General features: G+C 41.7%; 1 protein-coding gene across 1 annotated transcript in view; it reads left to right on the top strand.

Moving 5' to 3' along the window:
* Window positions 1–13665: 13665 nt before the first annotated feature.
* Window positions 13666–18003, top strand: part of clmpb (CXADR like membrane protein b) — a 59283-nt gene continuing 54945 nt past the window's right edge. Inside the window, 1 exon segment of the mRNA XM_070906425.1 lies at window positions 13666–13849. Within this exon segment, the coding sequence (XP_070762526.1) occupies window positions 13666–13849 (184 nt within the window).

Here is an 18003-nt window from a genome sequence, read left to right as displayed (position 1 = left end):
TGTCACATCTTAAGTAATTTGTTTGCTGAATCACACAAAAGCCACTCTCAGTTCAACGAGCATCCCCCAGGTTTGGCCACGAAAAAAGTGTGCTCCTTCAAGCACAACCCTCATGTCCATGCAATGTTCTGATTTTTTTCTTTTCCCCGGTTGTTTGGCATGCCAGGGGAAAACACACATTGTGTATTCACCAATCACAAACAGCAAGTGACAGAGGATATTCCGCCACAGTGGCCAGATATGTAAAATCACTGGGAATGAGTTTCAGCCTGAGCAGTGCCAGAGTGATCTGCAAGTATAATGGTTATGGTCTGCATGGGCTTATCCAAAGTAAGGGGAGGATTTAATGAATTTAAAAGACCTATTTAGTATTACACCATTGTGGACGGATGCATCCATCATTTGTTGGACTATTCCCTCACGGCCTCGTCTACTTGACCATGACGTTGCTGCTATAGTGGTACCTTGAAATGGATGTAATTGGAGTCATTGTATCGGACATTCACACAATTAAGCGACCTGAGCATCTGATGCTCTCCTCCTAAAGGTTTTCTTCTAAGTGTGCTCCTTACTTGGCCCGAGCTTTGATGTTCAACCAGGCTCAATGTGAATTCTCACTGTATGTGTGTTTTATTGCATGTCTGCAAACAATTCTTGTTTGTAATGGACAAGCAAGCAATATATCACCACGCCATATTTGCCTTCCGCTTCCTCTCCGTGCACTTAATTTCTGTCTGTTGGAGCTCATTAAACAGGGCTAAGGGACTGGGTGAGGTGAGCAGTATGTCCTGAGGAGGAAGCTTGTCTTCCAAAAGCATTACCATAACCTAGCGCATCTATCCTCCAGGCAGGCTGGTCTGCCTCGCCCCACTCTGTTTGCAGTCGCCCTGAGCTATGTGTGTATATTTGCTATTATTAGGAGGAGAACTGCTGGAAGGTATAGAAAAATGCCAGGAGGGGGCAGCTATTTTTAACAGCTGGTGCTTGGCCTTGATCCTTGTTATCCCTCCCTCCTCTTCTTTTTTTTCATATTTCAGCATGCTGTGTGCCCTCTCGCGCCGTTGCGAAACGTACCATGTGCTGGCTGGGCATCAGCGCATTGCCCCCTCGCTCAACCCCACGCACTCTCCGCTTCCGTGCCCATGTGCTGATGAATCGCAAGGTGTCACGCTCTTCCACCTTCCTTATCTCCCACATGGCAACAGACAAACACAAATCGATGCAGGAGTTGGCTACAGAGAAAAAGAAAACACAACAGTGAGACGTGGAGTAAGGGTATCATAGATTTGTATGGGCGCTATTTTTAGAAAACTTATCTCACGTCTTTTAATTTGACTCAGCCAGCGGCAAATTAATGAACTGCACAGCCGGCCTTTTAAATAGTTTCTTCGTGGAGCTATGCAAAAATCCATTCATACAGTCAGTGATGTACACTAGTCCTCACTGACATTGCAGTGCTAATGCAGGCAAGAGAACTCCTCCTCTTCCACTATGCAGGAGAAGCAGCAGCTGTCTGTCTCTCTCTCTCTCTCTCTCTCTCTCTCTCTCTCTCTCGCACACGGGTGCTTTCTCACTCTCTACTCAAACATTTGTCTTCTCACTTTTGTTTGACTCTCATATCCTTCTCTTCCTCTTAAAAACACTTGTCTCTTTCCATCTGTTTTTCTTTTTCTTTGACCCGTAACTATCCCTGTGCATCCTGCCAAAAGAGAAGGAACAGAGTCACTGGAAGAAAGGAAAAAAAATCTCTCCCCTTTGCCCCATTTCAGCTGCTTGCCTCAGACGCACAGAGCGCAGTGTTATCAGCCACTTTAAAAATCATCAGATAAGATAATCTCTTGATTGCCTTGATCGGATTGTTTCTGGGGCACTTTTGATGAGAGACAAAGACATGAGAATGATATGACTCTGTGATTATATCATCCTCTAAAAATATCCTATTCGTGAGCTGTCTTTCTAGACCAACAGAGTAGCAAAAACAGTGGAACCATTTACAGATTCATCAGCATCCAGAGAGTTATTTTTGGTTCTGAATGTGACAGGTATAATTATGGCAGCCATATGGGGTTGTCTTATCTGTATTTTGACGGCAGCACAGAGGTCATTCCGCCACCCGTGTTCAGCGCTGAAGTTAACAGTGTTGTCAAGGCTACCGCATGCAGGATGTGAGCCCGGTGCAGAACACATAATTTTCTCATTCCATTTTTAAAGTCATGACCACAGCCTGTGCTTCATGCATAGCCCAGTGTGTTCCCTCTTTTCCCAGTGTTACGCATCTGATAATGAACCCCACATCAGCTTAAAAGAAGCTGCAACTTTTGTATAATTTCAGTGATAGTCGGGGGAATCAAAGGGGTTAAAAATGCTGGATATTGTGGGGCACCAGCCAGAGATTTTATAAAGGCTGAAGGCCTGTAGAGTCAGCCTCGGCTATCACACACACCGTGGCAGTGAACGTCCTCACCCACAGAGAAAGAGCAGGGAAAGGGAGAATAAAGGTTATGAAAGACTGTAGATGGAAAACGAGAGAGGGAGTGACAGAATGAGAAGACAGAGAGGCTGCACAGCTGGCCCCGGCCCAGCGATTTCATTTTGTGGGGCCACAAATCAGTCAGTGTTATGTGAGTCAGAATCCACAACTTGTGTTTGCCGTGGAACAGCAGCAAGTGCTCACAGTGTTGGAGCACGATCAAAGTGGATTGCGGTGCGAGTGAACACACCCACTGGAGCGGACCTGGAAAGCATTTTGCTTTTAATTCACTTAAGTTCCTTGTTTAGCTCATTTAATGAACACTTGTGTTAGAAGCATTAAATACAGCCCTGCTATCCACCTACAGCGCAGCAGCTGACCCTACATGGTGCAGACCAGTTCAGTCATGCGTAAATGGCAACTATTCCTGCGGGGCATGTCATGTACAAAACATACCTTGTTTAACCTTATCTTGTGAGTGTACATTTAGTAATTCTGACTTTCACCATTTTATAGAAGAGAGAAGCATTAGGTCTGACACTTCCTATACACGTGTAATATATTATTAGTGAGTATTATTAAGTACATATATTACAAACAACACACTGGCTCTGGTACCAATTCAAAACATACACCTGAAATGCAAGGTGAATACATACTAGTATTTCCTCTGTGGTACATCACAGCGTGTCCTTATTAGAAATACCTCTAAAATGGATTTCTTTTTTCATGTGCAGCAGCCATAACGCTCAGTACAGTAATGAGCTAGGTGATATTTAGTGGGTGGCCCTCCTGACTAAAGCAAAGTGACAGCTGCATGCTAGGTTGTAATTTGTTTCTTATAAAACCCCAGTTCGGTGTCCAAGCTCATTACATGTGAGAATGTGTCACAAGCTGTATTTCACTGGGAAGCAAACAGCAGTTTCAAGCACACAAATCCTCCAATCTCGGGGGCTGGTGAGAGATACAATCATATCTCTGCTAAGCCACACTGTACCACACTGCAGTTTTATGCATCTAATACAAGATAACTACAATGTTTCAATGCAATGTGGTGTGCTGTGGAAAAAAAGTTATTGTTTTACAAGTTGCTTGTTCACAAAGAATTAAAAAAGAAAACATTATTTTGTCATTCAGATTTATGTATCAATCTGGATGATGTCTTCCAAGCTGTTTTCTTGGAAATATATTTAGACAGATACCACATAGGAACATGGACATGTCAAGCCTCTGCAGCAGGACAGTTTATTCAGTGGGCATACACTTGCAGCAGTCTTCCATGAACCTTGAAATCAGAGTTGTGAAAACTCTGAAACGTAAAATCAGGTTCTGCTCCACAGACACTCACACCTAAATGTGCAGTACTGTAGTTCAAATTATACATGGCTAATGAGCAGAGGTGGAAGAAATCAATTACAATCATTGCTGCAATAAAGCTGTTTTTTGTATACTTGTACTTTTTTGAACATTTTTAAAAATTGGTTACTTTACTTTTACTTTACTTTTACATTATTATCTCAGGTATACTTTGCTACAATATGCTATATGCTGGTTTAATGCAGCCCCCGGCAAGCACGCGAAGTGGCCCAAATCAAACACACCCACGATGTAGCTAGTAGGGTCTGGTAAAGGTACTAAATGATAAAATGCCAGCGGGGAATTCTGCATTCACTTAGGAACTTCCACCATCAGTGAGGTGTGTGAGGCCTTTCTGCTGTTTTTGACTATAATCCCTGTCACAGTTGTGACTGCAGAGCCTCATTCAGTTTTCTTTAATAAGTGTGTTTGTGTCTGCAGCCTCTGTGGAGTTTTTTGTTTACACATCTCTGTGTTGTCTGCCTTGGTGATGTTTTATTCTAGTGTTGATTCTATAAAAAGTTCTGGGCTATTTAATTGATGTGGCTTGATATTGCTTGTTGCACCCAGAGTTCATAGCTCTTGTTATTTATTGTCAGTTGTTTGTGTTTAATTGTTGGTTTTGTCCTCTTCTCTGGTTAATTCCAGCAAGGCTACAAGGCGGTTATATATTTATAATTGATAATCAATTGTATCCACAGTCTGCAAAGTGCGTGTGTATATTGACATTGACAAATGTCTAATTTTTTGATAACCCTCTTTAAATTGTTAGAAAATTCTCTACAAAAGTCCTATTTATGTGGTCTGTGCATTTGAATAAATGGAAATAGCACACTATTTCTGTAGCAAGAGGTTGAAGCAATCTCTATTTAGAGTTTGCTGCAAGGCATCCCAGAGGACTCTGGGACTTGTAGCTGCAGTTGATTGTGTTTCTTCTGTCTGGGTCTCTGGAGCGTTTGCATCAACCCAAGCGTGATAGTTTCCATAGTGCGTGCCACTTTACCTGATTCAAACATGATTGACGTATGAGGCCGACCAAACCTCCATTATCATATTCATTACCTGTGTTATTGGAAACCACACATTCAGGGCTGAGCTTTCCACCTCATATGCAGACGAGCCTTCCCAGGAGACATGAGGTTACTCTCTTTTCTCCAGCTAATGTTAGTCTTATATGGAACTACTCTCATCATGACTTGTCCTATCCAAGCTGTGACTGGGTGTGCACATGGAGAGATCCCATCAGAACAAATTAAGAAGACCATGAATAAACTTGTCTGTGAGGAAGGAGGCAGAGAATAAAGATGGACATTAGAGTAGCACCTTCGAGGCCTTAAACTGAAGTTATTTGATTTACCCCAAATGGCTGGCCTGGATAAAACCAGTGTGTTGGTGCTAACAGTTGTGCTTTCATCTCAAAGAAGAAGGAGTGATCTATAGAGATATCTGTTTTTTTTCTAACTTCGGTGATAAATGAAACCTGTACCCAGCCCGAAAGGTAAGGTTAGAGATGAAGACTTGTGTTCGCAGCCAGAAAAGTGATAAATTGAAACACTGATAACCAGAAATGAACTTTTTATCTGTATCGTGGCTGCTTTGTTTTTGATAATCTATTGTTGTAGCACCCCATCCATCAAAACAGATTTGATGTGAGTTGGTAGGCAATGCTAATCATTCAAACTGTTTGCTGACAGCATCATGAAAATGGCAACCTTATATCTTAGGCTTTTCATTTCTCTTTTCCCTTTTTATTTTCCGTGATCATGTAATTCCCCTCAACAAAAAGTCTTATTTTATTTGTGTGCATGTGTGTGCTAATTCAGCTGTTGCTTGTGAGAGCTGAAGTCAAGAAATCATGCGGAACCAAACACCAGTTTGAATGGACAGATCAATTGATTGATTTGTGTAAGTGTGTAAATCCTGGTCGCCTGCAGATTGTCCTAAAATCCCCACAGTATGATTAGCAGCTTCCTACTGAGAATGCTAAGTATCCACACAGCTAACAGCAAACGCATCAGAGCTCAGACAGAGGGGGTCGAGTGTGTGTGTATGTTGGGGTATGGTTTTAGTCTTCTGGCAACCTTTGGTATTTTTCTAAAAGCCAATCTTTCGAGTTGTTTGATCCCTGCGCTCAAACAGCGTCACTGCAGAGAAGAATGTGTTTCTCCTTTAACCCCTGAGAAGGAAAGATATTTATGGAGCATCAGTGATATTTCATCAGTAACCAAGGCTCAGTGAGGCACGGTGGAGCCTCATGATCATCTATATCAAAAGAAATGCCTGCACAGTTAGATGTACTGTATGTGTGTGTGTCACATGGTCCACGTTGGCCAATAAGGGTATCATTGCTTTGTGCTGAACTTTTCATTTCTTGTCATTCCTTCTTGGCAGGGCTTGTCAAAGAAATGATCTTGCTTCACTGGTCACTGCATCAGTCACGCCTCAGCCCATAGTTGCTCTGGAAAATTGCCTGGGCTTTAGAATAGTCCCCAGCTCGGGGCATGGAATTGTCTGTGACCAATACCGTTTTTTCCTTTTGGAAAATGATATGTTTTTTTCCAATTCCGGGGTTATTCAGGCAGCCCCCAAAGCATACACAACATAATCCAACATCATTTTTTGTGCCTAGTTCAAAAAAAAAAAAAAAAATCACACAGCTCATTTTATCCTCCGGCTCTATGTGTCCTTATTTTATTTCTTTCTTTTTTTTTTTAAATAAGACTGGGTTTTGCTATGTCTTTATCAGACAAGAGTTCCCTAATCTTCGTATTGTAGAAATAAGTAGCCAAAAGCTCAAAATCATGCCCATATAGAAGTATGTTGTATTTGCTACAGCACAAAAGCCAAAGTGAGCCAGTAACTCCTCGGTTGCTGACCAACTTTCAAATGTAAATATGCAACAATAATTACCTTCACTGATCTGCATCTAATTAATCAGACAAAATAAATACATGTTGGAGTGAAAATATAAATGACTTTGTTACCTACAAACTTTCAAATCTAGCTTTCAGTATTTCTCTTCTCACATGCAAATTCATTTCATTCATGTTTCAGACTTGCTTTTTATATAGACTGCTGAAATACAGTCGTAGTTCCTCTGGTTACACAATGATTTAGTGCCTTGTGTTTGTTTGGATGTAAAGTTGGGACTTATAAGGTTTGTTTCAAGGCATATTTTGAATCACAAATATCTGAGCCACATATAACATCCATACCTGGACTTAAACCTGCAATCATTGATTTTTGAGGCCACTTGACGTGTTATCACCTCATAAGTTGATATGGTGAGCAAAAAGTAGTAAAGTAGTAAACATCCAACAGATTAGCTGTAATTTAGAGTCATGTTTGTGTTCACCTAATGAATGGAAGTCCGACATTCCCTCAGCGAGATTTCTGGCTCTTTAGCTGCTAAATGTTCCACTAAGTTCACAAGCAAGTTGCTCACTGTGTTTGTCGTTTGGTACAGTTAGTTTTTAAAGCTTTGAAAACAGCTGCCTGCTGTGGCCGAAATTGACACTGATGAGAGCGGTGAGACTGAATCAGTAGAAACAGTAGTTGCAGGCTGGAAAACCAAAACAAGTAAAAAGACTCTACGAAGCTCTGTGGAGCTGAGGGGACCTGCAGCGATTGTGATAATTCTCTGTAGGTTCTTTGCTACAAGCGATTCCTTTCACATGCAAGTAGTCATGTGATGTATTGTTAATATAAAAACATTGATTATAGACACTCGAAGTAAACATTTTAATACAAAGAATTATTCCCGTCTCTGCAAGCCTCTCTGCATGTCAGATCACCACATGTCTATAAATTGAAATAAAGTCATTTTGGCATTAGCTAAGCATCTTTTGGTACAAATGATCCATTCAAAAATGCAATCACACATTTGACCTTGCAGGCTCCGCTGGCCAAGAGAGTGTAAGGGGATAGAGAAGCACCCTTCAGTCATTTAACAGACAAATGGAGCAGGTTTGCTCAAAAGCCCCTTGACATCAAGGAGCCTTCACCTTTCAACACACAGTATCAGTTCGCCCGGTTGCCCTTCACTACTGGAGTAAGATGCAGTGGTTTCTTTGTGTGCAGAGCTGTGCTTCAGCCTCCGATAAGTGCAGATTTAGATACCACTACTTAAATAATTGGCTCCCCAGTGGTGTGGATACACAATGTGAGATTGAGGGTAATTCTTAAATATACCCTGTGGTGTTACTCTCAAAGTGTTTATCAACAGCCTGGTGTTTCCTCGAGTGATGTATAGAGATGTGTGGAAGATGGAAGCCCCCCAGCTACACCCAGTCCTGACGTACAGTATGATATAAAGCGTTTGCTGATTTACACCGGCTCTTCAGCACCATGTGGCTCACATCACTCATTTCTCCAATGACCAGGATGGAGACCACTTCATCAAGGAAAGAGCAGCAGTAGTTATGGTAGTGGTTGGGATTTGTACAGAGGGGGAAGGGACCGAGAAATCAAAAAAATCAAACAAACACCCTCAGCACCACCAGGCACCAACCCATGTCTGCTATGAAATGGCATCTGCCGACACAACAGTCACCGTACGCCGGCAGTCCCGGGCTGCGGAGCTGCAAAACAAACCTTCAGCCGCACCAGGAGGAGGTTGTCCAGAGATTATTTCATGATCAGGAGGACGAGCAGAGCACGAATGTGTCCGACAACGATCCTGAAACACAAGCAGAGCAGCTCCCAGTTCAAGCCACAACTGCTAAATCCCAATGTGAAGAAAAGGTAGAGCCCCCCCCCCATCGCTTACTCCTCAATCAAGCCAGCCTTGTTTGTTTTGCTAAACAAAAGTGGGCTCGGGAGCTCTCCATCCTGTGTCAATAAACCTGAAGAGGCACAGCGATCAATGACAAAGACGGCATTCAATTTACGTTTCAATCCGAGGCTAATCAGCTAATTTGCTTGGTTCAATGTGGTGTCCTAAGCTCCCCACAAAGGCTACTCAAATGTTGTGGTAATGAGCATAAAGATTGTTTTCTCATTTAACGTAAGTCAGTTAACGGTGGTCGGAGGGGTCGAGTTATACAACTGACACAGCGTTTCATTCACATGAGCATATGAGGTGGTTTTGTGGAGCAAAGTGAGACACAGAAGATTTAATTTATGCTTTGGTTGTATTTTTGTTGTCAGCAGATGATGGCGATGATTCACAAAGTAGTTTATTTTACGAAAGTTAGGTGTGTTTGTCAGGACCAGCTTTAATTTTAACAAATGTGACTGTTTAAGGTGCTTTTTTATGTTGAGTAAAATATAATAATTTCTTTATTGACTTTTATTATTACATTTATTATTATATTATTGCATTTGCAGTTCTCACGTTACATATGACACCTTGATGGTGGTAGTGTGGTGTTCATTCATGCCTTCATGCTAATGAAATTCCATGTCTAAACAGCCCAAACCACCTCCTCTAATTAAAAATGTATTTGATTTTTCTTTTTGTGTGTTCGAGACAGGCGGGAGACAGCATTTTCCTGTAACTGCTGGTGTGGAAAATGCCAGTGTTGGAGGAAAACAAATTCTAATGCAGCATGCAATGTGGTGGGAATTATATTCAAACGTGATTGATCTGTTTATCCTGGACTGGAGCAGTCAACAATTTAACATTATTACTTTTCCCAAAGACAGAGTCATGCAATTTAAGATAAACGACACTCAGTCTTATTTCACTCTCTCCAAATGACACCATCATGCGTGTTTGGTTTATGCAGCCGCTTACTTGCTTTGGCTGATGAATTCATTCATTCACTCATTCATTCAATCATTCCCATTCAGCTCCGTCATTTACCTTTTCACCACTGACTAACAGATGAACAATAAAACCGAGTATGCGGTTGGGTTCCTGGATGCGATTCAGTCGCCTTTAATTAGAGCGTGATAACATGTTTTTAAACTCTATCCCTCTCCGCCTCATGTTCCCCGTGAAAGGCTCATGAATAAATTGAGGAGGAACATCCACTTTTGAACTCACTGGGCTTTACAGTACTAGGAGGCGAGCGCTGCGCTCACAGTAATGTGGAACAGGGCATTCGCTCCTTCTCCTTCCTCACAGATTATAACTGATCTGCAGTAATGACAAAACAAAGACTGCAGACTGAAATCTATCAAAACATTGCATGATCAAAGGGACAGTTTAGCAGCTGTTCTATGTGTGAAAAAGTATGTGTATCCTATGTGCATATGACATTAAAAAAGGAAACAAAACATTTATTGTATTCTCAGTAGGCTGTTTATATCCATGGCTGTGTTCTCTACACTACATGGCACTGCTGTAGTGTAGAGAGCACATCTCTGACTGGCTGTCAGGATCTGCTGTATGTTTAAAAAGGGACTAAAATAATGAACATTGACCAGAAGTACATTTATTTTATTGGTTCCGAAGGAGCTGACGATTTGAATGTTCCTGAAGTGGGGTTGCATGGTACAGGAGGGAAAGAGCTTTACTCACCCATAAACAAACATCCGATTTGGATCAATAAGCCGAGTGGCCAATGGCGTTTTGAAATGCTCGCCATAAATCTGTGGGGGCCGCCTTCTCCCTCATTAAATTATAAAGGATCCGCGAGCCATAAAACACTACCGGCGAAGCATCACACTGGTTGCTAAAAATAGAGAGGCCTAAACAAAAGAGTTTTTTTTTTTTCTTTTCTCTCCACTCGTATTGTTACTCAAGAATCCTTTTAACTATCCACTTCTCTCATTCCCTGAGGTCAAGAGAGAGAGGTGGCCAAAGCCAGGCATCCCAGCGTGCTCGCGTGTGTTTGCAGGGTGTCGTCCGTGCGTCAACAAAACACTAACACGTCCCAGTGATGTCATGATGAGGGAGATACAGCTGTTCTGGTGGACGGGAGCACTCTCACTGAGGCTCCCCGTCTCTGCCAGGAGGTCCGAGGTGCGTCTTGTTGCTCCAATTTAAATGGCAAATCCACTTAAAGTACATAAGTCAAGAGTGCTCCCAGCTAAAATGCAAGCCGTGTTGAGTCTGGAAGATTTTTAAAAAATCATGGACCTTGCACTTAGGAGGATTACGTTTTCATGCGCTAAAAAGGAAGGAGAGTCCCAACACATCATCGTCGTCGCCTCAATAAGGGGGCAGCCCACACAGCCAATGATATTTCATCTAAAATAACATCATAGGTTTCTCCTAATGTCTCATAATACATTTCATAAACTGGTCATATGTTTTCGGCACAGTGAGAAATGGGTGTGTGGAGAGAGAAATGAGAGTGTTCTTGGTGATGTGAAACTAATCAGGGAGAAAGAGCAGTTTCCACACTAGTGACTTTTCAAGGCCCCGTGGTATAAATATCAACCATCTGTGAGGCCATCTGCATTGGGGTGCTATATCATGCACCAAGGCCAAGCCACCAAACGCAGACAAGTTGCCTCCCGTGGCACTATCCACACTGCATGCGAGACAAGTAACCTATCACAGAATCACTGCTATCAACAATGGATCTGCCCCATATCTTATGTAGTGTTGTCATCCGTTCAGACATAAGTGAGGCCATCTTTTAGAGGAGCGGTCGTGATAACCTCAGTGCTGTATAATACATCGTGCAGCTGTATACTCTACCAGACCTCCAGATCTCATCTTTCTGTAGAGACATCTGCTTTAGGGAAAAAAGAGAACATAGATTTGTTGGCTTTCAGGTGCGTTTTTAATCGCATGCTTTTATCTGAACTTAGATTACAGCAGGACCGCGGTGATTGGAGGGGCTAACATGTCTGTTACAGCCAGCCATCCGTCATAGTTTGACAGCTGATATTGCAATAGCTTAGAGTAGTTTCATGCTTTTGTACTTTACTGCACTGTGTTGCAGCTGACTTCTGTGAGCACCGAGTTCTGCAGAGACGAGTTGTAATGAGACCGTGACCTTTTATATTCAGCTGGAAATACAAAGATAAACAGAGCAACACAAGCAAAGAAAAAAAAAAAAAAGAAGCACAATGTTGTATTGAACAAAACACCCCGACCACACCAGACAAAAGACATCACCTCACCGTGTCTTATCCGCCTCTCGCAACAACTGGAATTATGTTAGGTGTCTCCTCTCTGTTTTCTGTGAACATGTGTTTCTTTGTGTCTGCGTGTTTGCATTGGGAAAGAGAGTAAAACGAGAGATGAGAGTGTACGCGTGTGCATGTCTACTCGTGCGTGTGAGACATTGTTTCAAGCTATCTAGTTATTGGAACGGAAAGGAATGGACGAAGGCTGGTGCTGAAGAGCAGGCCACTCGAGGGGGGAAAGAGAGAGCGAGAGAGAGCAGAGGGGCCACTGGCGAGTGAAAATCCTTTTGTTATTTCTGTAAAGTGTTGAGACACTGAAAAGAGGGGGGATTAATTTGTCTCAAGGTCTGAGAGCCGCCATCGTCAGACTGCAGCATTCCCCCTTTTTGCTGTTTGTTTACCTAACTTAGACCATGCTGCTCTTGTAAAAATATCTTACCCGAAGCCGGTGATGACAAATCTTGTGTGGCAGTTTGGAAAAGATTGATAGAATAAGCCTAAGATTGAGAAGCTGGTGGACAAATACAAAATGGTAAGCGAAGGAAAACATGCCTTCTGGTTCAAAACAGATGTTTAAACCCAGCCTTCGATCACAAGCATGCGTCATCATAGCCTGCAAAATATAAATAGCCTGGAAAATATATCATGCTTTTGAATTTAAAACATGCCGTATTTCTTAATGTTTCTTGATGTAAAATCATACGAGGTTAGGCTGTCTATCCAAATCCTTGAAAAATAATTAACAAATAAAATAATCAACCGTAATTCTTATTACCATAGGTTGGTGATGAAATTATGCAAATATAATGCTAAAGTCTGCAAATAACAATTATATTGATTACCACTCAATTGATTACCACTTAGTACTCCACCATTTTTTTTCTGGATTCATTTAAATGTTAAATAACAGAAGACCATATTCACAGAGCCCAAGATGACATCAGATTGCTTGTCTTGTCAGTCCAAAACACAAAGACATTCAGTGCACGACCACAGGAGGCAAAGAAAGGCAGCAATGCATTACATTTGGAAACACTGAATTTGTGGCATTTTTGTTTAAAAGATGATTTAAACGATTATTAGATTATAAAAATAGCTTGCCGTCTTCCGTCAATCAATTAATCGATTCATCGACTAATCATTTCAGCCCTAAAAGCACTGTTAAAGCACTGTTATATGTTAAAGCAATGTCATAGTGATACTAAATTAGATTGCAAAGTACCTTAAGATAACAGCATCCTTTTATTATTACTGTATTTATATTAAGATATAGAGATATTACATTAAAATACTGCAGGCCTGTGAGCTCATTTTAAACTCAAAATAAACCCTGTATGCAGTTTATATTGTAGGATCATCATTTGCTCATAACATTTTCATTAAAGACAACTTCATATCAAAGGAATCTGCCTGCAACTCCTAACAAGAGGACTCACACATCCTCTCAAGCAGCCTTTTAGTGTTTGTTGCAGGATGCTCGGGCTGTGTAAGAGAACTTCAGACTCTAGAGGTCTCCATCCTTCAGCATCCCCTCATCATCCACCTATTCGCCCTCCTCCTCCTCCTCCTCCTCCTCCTCTTCTCTGGCATTTTGTGCAGCGGAGGAGGGAAGGAGGAGAGACTGCTGAGGAGGAGACAGAGGGGACCCTGAGACAACACGTCCCACGCCAGAGCCAGACAGCCAGGGAACTTTGATTTGACGCCAAGTAGCCTGCGATGAAAATGACGATGAAGAGAAAGAGCCACGTTTCTTGCTTTTGGGAGGTTTAGATGTGTCGGGTGTGTGCAACATATGATGTCCTTGGACTCACATGCTCCATGAAGATTCATTTATCTGTGATTTCGCTCCTCGATTCGCTGATGGTGCCGCTTCGTTGTGACTGCACTTAGTTCAGCCGAATGCGTTTGAAGGCAGTCTGAGCGCATTGTTTCCAGCTCCGTTGCATATGGGATTTCCAGCCGTGATGTCTGCAATATTTCGCTCTTTGTTTCTGGGTAAGTCACTTCCCATTCCTTTAAAAGGCAATTCATTCATTTAAAAAGCAGTGGAGCGTGTTGTCACTGACGACGTGGACATTGATGTCTGTCGTTGTTATATTTACAATGATTTTATTTATGTTTTTTGTATTTTATTCTATATATGTACATTCATATCGTCTGGTATCTGGTAAATGTTTTCAGCCTCGATTTAGAATGATGTCAGAATACATTTATGTTTTTATTGTCTTAATATTTCTTATAGACAGCCTTTATAATGGACATGTGTTAAGAAACTGCTATTTATATTTACGCCTATCTGAAAAATGGAAAAGCACAAGTCAGCCTTGATTTCCAGACCACAGGCTGCTCTACTTGGAGGAGCTCTCAAAAGGGGGAAATTAAAGGGGATAAAAGTTCACCTGACCCCTCCCTTTAAATCTGCTATCCACATTTATTTGCATCTATTGACACTTATTCTTCAAAATAAATGCTTTTATAACGGTTTGTCGACAAAGGCTAAAAAATTCAAAATGTAGCACATACAGCAACCACTAAGGTTTGATCATTTCCATGTGCTGTTTCTCACTGTTTGGCCCAATCTTAAGTGTCCTGAATATCCTTTTGAGAATGAAAACACAATGTTCTAATTTGTTGGGCTACAACGTTTGTTTTTCAGCTTGAAACTGAACTTGAAAAGGTTAATTAAACATGTTTGATTCTTTTGATCATAAATGAAAGCTTCCTTTGTCTATCAACAATGACAGCAATACCACCAATACAAATACCAGTACTGCTCTTATTACTGCTGCATTACAGTAAATATACTGAGGGCCTGAAGGATAATCCATGATCAGAGCTAAATGGGGGATTGTTTAATTCCACTGCGACTTCACTGACTGGAAGTTGCTGGAGCACTGTGTGTAAAAATGACTTCCAGTAAGAGGTTTCACACTCCCTCATCACCTGCAGTGGAATTTCCCCAGCTGGGTGTAACTGGGGATAAATGAGCATTTTCCAAAAGAGAGTTTACAGTCTGAAGTGACTGTGAATAGGGGTACTTGGTATGAAAAAGTTTGGAAACCCCTGAAGTTAAAGTAAGAGTGGTTGAGATTGGCCATATGAGGAGTAATGCACCCAAGAGCTGGAGGCTCGTCTGCTCTGGTTTGAGGCCAAAAGTCGTGCTCCGGTCTACGTGAGGCTCGCTGTTCGTGGTATCAAAAGACTCGATCATTTGTGCTGAATTTTTCAATCCATTCGTTTATACTGTGCTGCTGGTGTCATTTGCCTATGCTTGATGTGTGTTGTGCTGCAGGCTTGTAAATGAAAGAGTTTGTTATCGTCAGCTCTCATTATTCAGTTGCGTACATATTGTGTGGACCTCTCAGGAGAGTACCCTGCCCCTTGCTCAGCTCTGGGAAAGGCTGCAGTCCCCTGGGATCCTGAATAAGATACGAAGTGTAAAACATGTAACAATGGAGACATGATGTGGACCTGCATACATGCTCAGCCGGTGAATCCACAGCATGCGCTCGGTGGTGATGGTCACTCATCCTGCGCTTTAACTAAAGGAGCTGACTCGGCAGTGGACACTGCATACCAACACATTTGTTTTTGGTTTCAGTCTCGTTGTATTACATAATGATGTGATTTGATTATCTAAATACCATTTCCCTACTGATGATGATGATGATTATGATGACGTTAAAAACACAGCCACTTTTTAGCTGGCACATCTGAGCCAGCGATGGCAAGGTGAGAACATTACAAGTTACATTATACAACAGTAATTTATACCCTAATATAAATAATAATGGTGCACTTTTCTTAAAATAACCATCAGCCTGTGCCTAGAGTATTAAATGACTTGTTGTTGCCATGGTGAGGCATTTTCTCCTTCCCCTGTCATGTCACAAGATATGGCTATATAAAACAATCGGTGCAGCTGAAAACGATATCATGAAGGTGAACGTCCAGTACAGTTTCAACTTCGGTCATGTGTCTCACATGCGAGAACAAAATATCTGCCAGTCAGCCAAAAAAGCATTTTTCCATGACCAGGGAGATATGTAGCTTTTAAGGCTAGGCTGCTCGGCAGGGCCAGACTGAAGGACAGTTTCCTGAAGTTATAGCCAGTATTAATTCAAGATCAACACCAAGGCCAAGTAAAGAGAGGAAGTGGCTGTTTTATTATAAAAGAATCAATAGTCATTAATAGGGGCTCCTTTTTTTATTTGGCTTTGGCCTCGCAAGTCCTGAGACATCCTTAATTTAATATCTGTTGGAGATGTAATATCCAGTGCTCACATTACAGATAAGTAGCACAATTAATTGCCACAGAGAGTTCCGTCGCTCCCTTCTGTAACCCTTCCGATGCAAAGTAAGAAACAGAGCAAGGTCAAATAGAGTAACTCGGTAACAGTGTGGTAGATTCAGCCAGGTAAAGGAGACTAGTGATGGATTGCCTATCTTTCCTTGTGCCAGGATTAAATTATTCTGAATGAGGGAATTTGAAAATGACTGTCCAAGAAGTAATAACACAGTGTAAGTCACTTGACAGAAATGTAATTGGAAAGAATGAGCAGCTTTTATGTGAGATCCAAACCTCCGCACCCTCACTTGGTGGAGTCCTCAATCTATAAGACAATGCAATGCAAGTGATCACGGGAATGCAGTAGGGTCTTAACATCAGTGTGTGTGTGTGTTGATGCTCGTGTGTCTACATGCATGCATACATGTGTATAACAGTGAGAAGATGGCAGTGCCTATGCGCGCATGCTAGTGTTAGATGTAGATAAAGAGAGCAGTGGCTCCAAACAGAAATTCTGTCCCCATTCTATATTTAGCATGTCTGCCGGGGTAGGCAGAGGATCTCTGAAATGTGAAGATGACAGGAGCCTCCTGAGCCAGAGGTTATGAAGTGACATCTTGATGTGTTTGCGCCTGAATCACACTCCCACACACACCAAGCCACAGACTTTCTGACATCCCTACAAACCCAGAGACATTTCGATATTTGACGTCTAGTTACCATACATTAAGGCTTCGCTTTGATCTCCTTTTGATGCGCATTATTCTTTAGCGCTATCATGTGGCATCCCCGCTATGTATACATTCTCAGCTTTTTAAAATATTTGTTTTTTGAGAGCATGTGATGAATTTGGCAGAGACCAGATCTGCCTTGCACGATATTTGAAGTATTTGTCAGTTAGGTGTGGAGCCTTGCACGGTGAGTTAACCTTTATCTCACATTGTAGAAGCGTAAACCTTTAAACGACTTCCAATCTCGCTTTAATTGGCGGATACAATTAATTTACAGGAATTAATTTGATGAACGTGATGCAGAGGTATCAGCACTTTCATACTGAGTAAAGGCACAATGCAAAGCATCACAATACATATACTGTATCTACTCAAGGAATCAACATCCAGCAGATATTGCATTCATGCTGTGGGACATGCAGTACAGTAAAGATGCAGCTGTTCAGGGAAAAATAGCAAATAGCTTGCAGTGCATTGCTCCAGATAGTTAAATGACTTCCCTTCCACCTACAATGTCAGCGAATTTGACATGCAGAACAACGTGTAACCAGATTTCCATCAAGAGAGGATTGTATTACTCAAAACAAAAATGGCAAATCTGAATTTCTCAGCAAGGGCAGAGCACCCTGGAATACAAAACCTCTACCAAAGGTGACTGAAGAGACGTACAGATGAGTACAGAGGTCCAGCCGTCCTCAAAACAATTGACCCATATCATTAACAAACACTGATTTGCCTTCCAAGCACTTTCCACCTGATGTGTGCGGCCTTTGAATGACAGTGTGCTTCCCTGAATAACAAGCCGTCCTTTTTTTCTTACAAGAGGGATTCTTCATGTTTCATTGATTGTGGTGCTTTTAGTCAGAAGGTCTTTCTATTCTGTCGCAGCAAGCTGGATGTGTACCTGCTTTGTACTGTAAGTGCTTTTATTCCTACTAGAAAAGGACCAAGGCAGGTTGTATTTTTATAGCAGCCAAAGACATCCGCGGTAAAACTAAAGGTCGTGAACGTAGTCTGTCCTGAATTCATCTGCTGTTCCTACAATTTTCCTTTGTTTGACAGTTTCTTCATCTGTCTCCTGCCGTGTTTCTGCCACACCCATCATATCCAAGCTGTCCAAGCATTATTCT

This window comes from Enoplosus armatus, chromosome 5, assembly GCF_043641665.1.
Source record: "Enoplosus armatus isolate fEnoArm2 chromosome 5, fEnoArm2.hap1, whole genome shotgun sequence".
Lineage (NCBI taxonomy): Eukaryota > Metazoa > Chordata > Actinopteri > Centrarchiformes > Enoplosidae > Enoplosus > Enoplosus armatus.
The sequence above is the reverse complement of the archived record's forward strand: the minus strand, read 5'-3'. Positions and strand labels throughout refer to the sequence as shown.